This window comes from Gekko japonicus, unplaced genomic scaffold (genome assembly GCF_001447785.1).
Source record: "Gekko japonicus isolate JY-2015 unplaced genomic scaffold, Gekko_japonicus_V1.1 scaffold3967, whole genome shotgun sequence".
Taxonomy (NCBI): domain Eukaryota; kingdom Metazoa; phylum Chordata; class Lepidosauria; order Squamata; family Gekkonidae; genus Gekko; species Gekko japonicus.
This window is the reverse complement of record NW_015169906.1, coordinates 55,866-64,386: the sequence shown is the minus strand read 5'-3', so window position 1 is coordinate 64,386 and position 8,521 is coordinate 55,866. Positions and strand designations below refer to the sequence as shown.

The 8,521-nt window shown below is 49.1% G+C and overlaps 1 protein-coding gene across 1 annotated transcript in view; it reads left to right on the top strand.

The window, feature by feature from the left end:
• LOC107115742 (zinc finger protein 721-like) overlaps nt 1–8,521 on the top strand; it is a 34,336-nt gene that overhangs the window by 5,136 nt on the left and 20,679 nt on the right. Inside the window, exons 2-5 of the mRNA XM_015417504.1 lie at nt 1,766–2,247; nt 2,824–2,971; nt 4,623–5,422; nt 7,773–7,893. Of these exons, the coding sequence (XP_015272990.1) occupies nt 1,766–2,247; nt 2,824–2,971; nt 4,623–5,422; nt 7,773–7,893 (1,551 nt within the window). The remainder of the gene's footprint in view (nt 1–1,765; nt 2,248–2,823; nt 2,972–4,622; nt 5,423–7,772; nt 7,894–8,521) is intronic.

Here is an 8,521-nt window from a genome sequence, read left to right as displayed (position 1 = left end):
CACAACCCGATTGAAGAGTAAGGTAAAGGTAAAGGTTCCCTTGCTCGAAAGCCAGTCGGGTCCGACTCTAGGGTTGCGGTGCTCATCTCCGTTTCAAAGCCGAAGAGCCAGCGCTGTCCGAAGACGTTTCCGTGGTCATGTGGCCGGCATGACTAAACACCAAGGCGGAACGCTGTTACCTTCCCACCGAAGTGGTACCTATTTATCTACTTGCAATTTCTTGCTTTCAAACTGCTAGGTTGGCAGGAGCTGGAACTAGAGACGGGAGCTCACTCCGTCATGTGGCACCCTGGGTCTCAACTGCTGAACTACTGACCTTCCACAGCCTGCAGTTCAGTGTCTTAACCACTTGAGCCACCGCAGCTCCGATTGAAAAGTAGATGAAGGTTTATTTAGGGACTAACATACTCGATAGGAAAGAGGAGAGACAGAGAGAGGTTCCTAACTACAGAGGGAAGACTGAGTGTGGCACTTCCAAGGAGGAGGAGGAAATTGCCCTAAGAGTAGCAATCTGGAGGCAGACAAGGAATGACACTTAACAGAAGAGAAGGAGGGGGTGTTCCCACTATCTGAAGAAGTGTGCATGCACATGAAAACTTATACCCGAGATAAAACTTTGTGGGTCTTAAAGGTGCCACTGGACTCAAACTTTCTTTAATTAAAAGGGGATGCTGTTTTGATTTTCATGTCGAGTAATAGATGGCTGGTTGGTTAAGACGCTAAACTGCAGGCTGGAAGGATGGTAGTTCAGCCGTTCGAGACCCAAGTGCCGCATGATGGAGCGAGCGCCCGTCTCTGGTTCCAGCTCCTGCCAACCTAGCAGTTTGAAAGCAAGAAATTGCAAGTAGATAAATAGATACCACCTCAGTGGGAAGGTAACAGCGTTCCGTGCGCCTCGGTGTTTAGTCATGCCGGCCACATGACCACAGAAATGTCTTTGGACAGCGCTGGCTCTTCGGCTGGGAAATGGAGATGAGCACCGCAACCCTAGAGTCGGACTCGACTGGCTTTCGAGCAAGGGAAACCTTTACCTTTACCTGGTTTTAAAACTGTGTTTACCGTTGGTTTCCAAGTTTGTGATGTGTCCTGAGCCTTACCAAGAAAGGTGGTCTTGAAGTACCTGGAATAAAAGAGTCAGTAAACTGAAATTCAGGATCAGGATCAGGCCGCTACAAGAAACTCAATCTTAGATCGTGTCTGCTGATTTGGCAGTTTTACAGCTCTTCCAATGAATGACATAAACGTGTAGGCCAAGCTGGTTGGTAAAGTTCTGAGGGCAGCCATTAAAATCAATCCTAAACATTTCCATTAGCTTTTAAATCTATACATTTATCGAAGTAGTAGATACACACACGAAAGTGATGAAGTTCTGCATGTGAGTTGTGTGTACGGGGAGAACATCCCGTGGCGGCCACCCCACCTGCAGTTGACTCTGTGTCTCTTTCCCATTCCTCCAGGGAGAAGCCCAGTCTGGAAAACAATAATATACATTTCAACTCTGCAGTATCGTTCCTGAGGGATCGTTCTGCGGTGAAAACTGAAGAGCAAGAGCCCACATGCCCCAACTCAAGGGAGGCATCGGAGTGAATAGGAGAAACCCCTCAGGTCCTCCCGGCTGGGAGAATGGAAAGGGGGCCAGTAGATCAGATGAGTCCACATGGAGTGGAGGATTCCCTTTCCCTCCAGCAGTGGGAAGCCCAGTGGAAAGAATTCCTCAGGACAGTGGAGAGCCGTCACTCTCCATGGGGAATCCCCCCCTTGCCAGAGAAACCTTCACCTTGGAAAGATGCCAAGGCCTTTCTGGCCTCCTTTGAGCAAGTGGCCGAAGCCTGTCAGTGGCCCCAGGAAGAGTGGGCGACCCGACTCCTGCCAGCCCTCAGCAGAGAAGCCGAGAAGGCCTTCAAAGGGCTGGGTGTTGGGGACAGAGAGGATTATGGGAAGCTGAAGGCAGCCATCTTGCGAGGGGAAGCCCTGAGCCGGGACAAGCAGCGTGAAGAGTTCCGGCATTTCTGCTACCAGGAGGCCGAGGGGCCACGGGGAGCTTATGGCCGACTATGGAAACTGTGCCGTGGGTGGCTGAGAGTGGAGAATCACAGCAAGGAGCAGATCCTGGAGCTCTTGGTCCTAGAACAGCTGTTGAGTGTCCTTCCCCCGGAGATCCAGAGCCGGGTGAGGGAGAGCGGCCCCGAGAGCTGCTCCCAGGTGGTGGCCCTGGCCGAGGAGCTCCTCTTGAGGCAGGAGAAGCAGGTGAGGCCCTTCTGCTGCGTGGGTCCTGAGTGTGGGAGGGCCTGGGATGGAGCCAGGGCTGAGGTCTCTATCTACATCAGAGGGGAGGAGGGGAGTGCCAGGATGTCTGTTGCTTTCTTTCCCTGGAACCTGAATCCCGAGTTTTCAGGAGGGGCAGAATTCCCTCTCAACTTGGGAACCAGTGGATTGGCCCATACTGATGGGGTCACACACCCCTCCCCGAAAAAGCAGGTGCTGGGGGTCTGGGTGCTCAAGATTCCTCCCCCCCATCCAGAGATGAGTGGTGTGGCCCGGAGAGTCCTGAAGACCTCCTCCCATCTCCCTCCTCCCGTACAGTTCAGTGGCTGCCATTATGTCTCGGTAATGGTGCCTTCTTCGCGTATTTCGCCTTGCTAGAAGTGTTTTGTAATGTGCTGCTTGACATTTTCAATATTCCCTAAGCAAACTCGGTCCTGCTTTCTCTGTATTACATACCAATTAATCTGCTGAACTCAGACTGGGGGGACCGGAGCTCCCATGTGCCTGTCCCCCCTCTTTGTTGCTCTGCTCCGAAAGGGTCCCTCTCTGCTTTTGCAGGTGCCCTTGGAAGAGATAGCTGGGGCCAGGGCAGGCCAGGATCCATCTGAGAGCAAGCAGGGGCATCCCTCGGTGGGCGTCAAGGAAGAGGAAGATGGAGAGGCCAGCTTGTTGGGTAAGGCGGGATACCTGCTGGGACCTCAGACTGGTGAGTCTCGGAAGCTCCTTCTGGGGCTGAGCTCAGCAGTGGCTCCTTTCTCTCCTGTCAAGGGCTGCTTCCCTGTCCTTTGATTCCCCGGAGGACATGATATGCTCGGGAGAGAAGCTGGCGACTTAAGAGGAGCCCAGCTGGACAAAGCACGCGTTCCTTTAGGAGACACCAAGATGCCTTTGGGCCTTCCCAGTTCTTTGCCCCCTGCCTCCCCAGAAACCAGAGTGGTCCCCTTTGGATTGTTCGGTTTGTTTCACAAGGCTCCCCCCCCTCCCGCCCTGCTTTTCAGAGGCTGCAAACCAACTCATGCCCTGTGTCAAAACTATCACACAGCTCTCTGGATTTCATGACAGGTTTTGTATTCAAAAGGTAAAAGGTAAGGAGCTGCGGTGGCTCAAGTGGTTGAGACGCTGAACTGCAGGCTGTGGAAGGTCGGTAGTTCAGCAGTTTGAGACCCGAGTGCCGCATGACGGAGTGAGCTCGTGTCTCTAGTTCCAGCTCCTGCCAACCTAGCAGTTGCAACTCAGGAATGTAAGGAATCAATGTAAGTAGACAATAATCATTTTTCCATGTGGCAGTGTTTTGAGATGAATAGCCCCAAAGATGTTTCAGTAATGGGAATTTTTTTTTCACTTAAGTCAGCCCTTATTATATCATCATTAGCTCTGTATACGCTGTCTGTTACCTTGTCTAAAATGCAGTATTCACATAGTTTAGCATGCCAATGCTCAATAGTAGGGGAAACATTCCTTATCTGGTTGTCAGGTTGGACAGACCTTGGGGGGTTCGCTTCAGCTTGCAAATTAACAATGCAACCTCAGACGCAGCTCCCGGCAGCAGTGGAAATATTTGTTAAAACAGTTCATTTAATAGATAAAACAATCTTTACACTCACGGGCTGTGTGCAGAGCAGAAAACAGCCCTCGTTGAAGCCATTGGCAATAAAACATGTAACTTGCAAAGATAAAATGACCATTCATAAAAGGAAGCTGCAGCTTTTCACCAATGATTCCTCGCAGCACATTCCATAGCCAAGTCAGCCTGGGGAAGCAATCTGGGACGTCTTTCAGGACAATTCATCACATCCACGCCCAAAGAAACTCTGGTGCGTCCTGTAACAATGATACCCCTGTCTAACCAAAGCTCCCATTAGATAACGAAACCTTGCAGCTGCTGGTAATTACCACGGCACGCAGCCTCCCCTCCCTAAAGGTAAAATCCTGCCCAAACTTAGGATCCTTTCTGATCACTGAGGCTCAGCAATTTATAAACTCATTTCTCTCATCCCTTACACTGGTCGTTTAACAGGAGATGCTGGGGATTGAACTAGGGGCCTTCTGCACGCAAAGCAGGTGCTCTGCCACCGAGCCACGACTCCTCTGTGCCAACTCTGCTAATTGGAGGAGAGCTCTTTGAAGATGCCGCCCTGCATCTTTCTCTCTGGCATCTCCTCCTTTGCAGAACAGCCTTCCTGACATTTCATGAACTGTGTAAGAAGGACTTTTCTGTGGCAGGAGAGAAATCAGAAGTCTTGCAGTTAGAATCTGACATAATTTCTGTATCTAGGCGGAAGACAAGCGTGGAAGCCATTAAACCAGAAGTTGAGGGACCAAGTGTGTCTCCTCTCTCTCTTTCCCATATCCTACAGGGGAAAGCATCATGTGGAAGAGGATAACATATTCTAGTCCTGCAGCACCAGAACTGAGCGATCATTCAGAGCAAGAAATGGAGAAAGAGACTCCCACATTTCCCAAATTAGAGGAAATACCAGAGGGAAGAGGAATAACCCCTCATGTTCTCCAGGCTGTGAATACTGGGGAAATCCTGCAAAAGAGAACAGGACATCCAATCAATCAGCCTGCAGGGGAGGGATCCCTTTCCCTCCAGCAGTGGGAAGGCCAATGGCAGGAATTTCTTAGGATGCTGGAGTCCTCTCACTCACCACGGGGAATCCCACACTTGCCAGAAAAACCGTCACCCTGGGAGGATGCCAAGGCTTTTCTGGCCTCCTTTGAGCAAGTGGCCGAAGCATGTTGGTGGCCCAAAGAAGAGTGGGTGACCCGACTCCTTCCGGCCCTCGGTGGAGAAGCCGAGAAGGCCTTTAAAGGGCTGGGTGTTGGAGACAGAGAGGATTATGGGAAGCTGAAGGCAGCCATCTTGAGAGAGGACGCCCTGAGCCGGGAGAAGCAGCGTGAAGAGTTCCGGCATTTCTGCTACCAAGAGGCTGAGGGGCCACGGGAGGCTTACAGCCAACTGCGGGAAATGTGCCGTGGGTGGCTGAGAGTGGAGAATCACAGCAAGGAGGAGATCCTGGAGCTCTTGGTCCTGGAGCAGCTGCTGAGCGTCCTGCCCCCGGAGATCCAGAGCCGGGTGAGGGAGAGTGGCCCTGAGAGCTGCTCCCATGCAGTGGCCCTGGCTGAGGAGTTCCTCTTGAGGCAGGAGAAGCAGGTGAGGCCCTTTTGCTTTGTGGGTCCTGAGTGCAGGAGGGCCTGGGGCAATGTTCCCTCTAAGATGCGAAGTCTTGTGAGCAAAAATTCTACTTTGCGAGCTACCGGTATTAAAGTTATGAGCCAGCGATTTGGCTGCTGCATAGTTTTGCTCTGGAGCCCTCCTTCCTGAGCTAAGACAAAAATGTGTGAGCCGGAGGCTAAAAAATTGTGAGCTAGCTCACACTAACGCAGCTTAGAGGGAACACTGGCCTGGGGTGGAGCTGGGGCTGAGGTCTTTGCCTCAGGAGGGAGAAGGGGAATGCCAGGATGTGATGGAAAGGTCTCTCGCTTTCTTTCCTTGGAAGCTAAATCCAGAGTTTTGGGGTGGGGAGGAATTCTTTCTCAACCTGGAAACCAGAGGATGGGCCCATATTGATGGGGTCACCCTCCCCCCTGAAAAATCAGGTCTTGGGGTCCGAGCAGGTCTTGGGGAGCTCACGTTTCCTGCTTTCTTGTCATCTCCATGGATGACAGGTGTGGCCTAGAGAGTTCTCCTGACTTCCTCCCATCTTCCTCCTCCCATACAATTCATTATGTTATGGGCCTTCTTGGTGGTAATGCATTCTTTGTTTATTTCACTTCCCAACCAGTGTACTGTATAATGGCGCTCAAAATTTTCAGTATTCCTTAAGGAAACTTTGTCCTGCTTTCTCTGTAAATAAAGCTGCTAAACTCAAATTGGGGGAAATATCCCTCGCCTATGCCCCCCTCCCCATTAGCAGTCAGACTCTCACTGAGGGGCAGTTTATAGCTAGAAAATCATGAACACCCTTCCCACAATACCATTTCAAATATCATAAATGCAATACACTGCCTGGCCCAAAATGACCCAAAATGGATGTCAGCGAGAGACAAGTCTGGACATGTAGTTTAGAAGTGTCTGAGCAAGAGTGGCTGGCTAGCTAACAACCTCATCCCCACCCTAGGGAGATGCATAATTTGGGACAATGGGTCTCCCAAGACAGATTGCCTCACCTTGGACTAATCTCCAAATGCCCAGCCTCACTTTCTTTCACCCCTTTACCCTTATTTAGCAACCCTTCACACTATTCACAAAACCTGTTAGCTTTTCCCATCTGGTACTTTACACGGGCATCTAGTGCCATTCACACCTATAGGTTACCTCAGAAAAATCCATCAAACGTCTCCCAAATAATTGTTTACCTCCAAACAAACAATCAGGTTATTGTTTTTGAGGCCAAAGACTGTTTTGCCCTATAAAGTATGGCATCCTGCTCTTGAGTGTGTTCTTGGCCAAAGCCCCACTCCGTGGGTTCTCTTCTCTTTGTGAAATGCTGGCTGTTTTGCTGCTGCTTCCCAGACCTCTGCAAGATAGATAAATATTACCCTCCCACCAAAAAAAGCTTCCCCTCCTTCCTCCCTGATTTCCTCTTAGTTAGCTATTGCACATGTTTTCAGTGTGTATGTATGTGTGTTTTGCTCATTTCTGGTTTGTTTTTTTTAAAATAAAAGCCTTTCCAGTTGAAGATCTGCCTGGTTTATCTGAGACTTCTCTCTCTCTTTTTTTTAACAATATTTTTATTGAAAATTTTACAATACAATAACACAAACAAAGAGAAACGAAACAAAAAACAAAACAAACAAACAAACAAAAAACCAATAACTTAACATCACCAAATTCAGAGAACGATAAACAGCGCATAGATCATGTTAACTGACTAAACAAACATTGGTTAAACTCTATAAGCTTAATTAGAATCATTTCCTTTAGAAGTCGGAAGTAAAAACTACAACCACAATTAATTAAATAACATTATCTTATATTTTGCAGCAACTATGCTTTCCCATTCAAAATTATCTAGCGATATTTTCCCTAATATAGGATTCCAGATATTTAGAGGGTTATAGAATTCACACTCGTTTTTGGTTACCGAGTTGTGTATTGAAAGATTTTCCGACATAAATATGTCCCAAATCTTATTGATCCACTGAGTAACTGTCGGTGGGTTTTTGTTTTTCCAATTTTTCGCTATTGTCGCTTTTGCCGCCATAACCAACAAATTAACTAATTGTCTCATACATTCAGGTGGATGAACTTGCGGCCACAGGTGAAGAAGTAACAACTCTGGTGACAAAGTTAAGTCTATATTAAGTAATTTGTTGATCTGAGACTTCTCTTAAGGGAAAAATCCCCGTAAACATAGATGGAGAATCCCATTTACCCCCTCTCACTCTGTTCCCTTAAGCTAATTCCTCCAATTAAATAGGAGACTACCTCTTTGGGTAACATTCCCCCACCCCCTGTCTTTGTTGCTCTGCTCTGCAAGGGTCCCTTTCTGATGTTGCAGGTGCCATTGAAGGAGGCAGCTGGGAACATCTCTGAGGCAGGCCAGGGTCTGTCTGAGAATGGATGGAGGCATCCCTCAATGGACATCAAAGAAGAGGAGGACAGAGAGGTCAGCCTGCTAGGTAAGGAGGGAGGGAGGCCTTCTGGGGCCTGTGATATGGGACTCCTGGAATTTCCTTCTCCACTGAGCTCAGTGGTGGCTCCTTGTCTCCTTTCAGGGGTTGCTTCCCTGTCCTTTGATTCTCCAGAAGACTTGATTTTCTCCGGGGAGGGGCTGGTGACTTAAGAAGAGCCTTGGTGGACTCTTTCCTACAGGGTTCACCTAGAAGCCTTTGGGCCTTGCCAGTTTTTTTGGCCTCTCCAGGGTGGTTCCCTTTGGACTGTTTGGTTTGTTTGACAAAGCCATTCCCCTGGGTTTCACCAACTCATGCTCCATGTCACACCTATCACAAAACTCCCAGGATTTTACAACAGGTTTTTTGTATGTAACAGAAGATCAAAGGGGGGGAGGGGTGTGTGGCTAAATGGAAGAGCTAGTGCTTTGCATGCAGGTTTTTATACCCCTGCGAGGCTGACACTCCCCGAGGGAGTCTCAGAGCAGCTTACAATCTCCTTCCCTTACTCTCCCTACAAGAGAGACATCGTGAGGTAGGTGGGGCTGAGAGAGCTCTGAGAAAACTGTGACTGACCCAAGGTCACCCAGCAGGCTTCATGTGGAGGAGTGGGGGATCAAAACCCTGTTCTCCATAT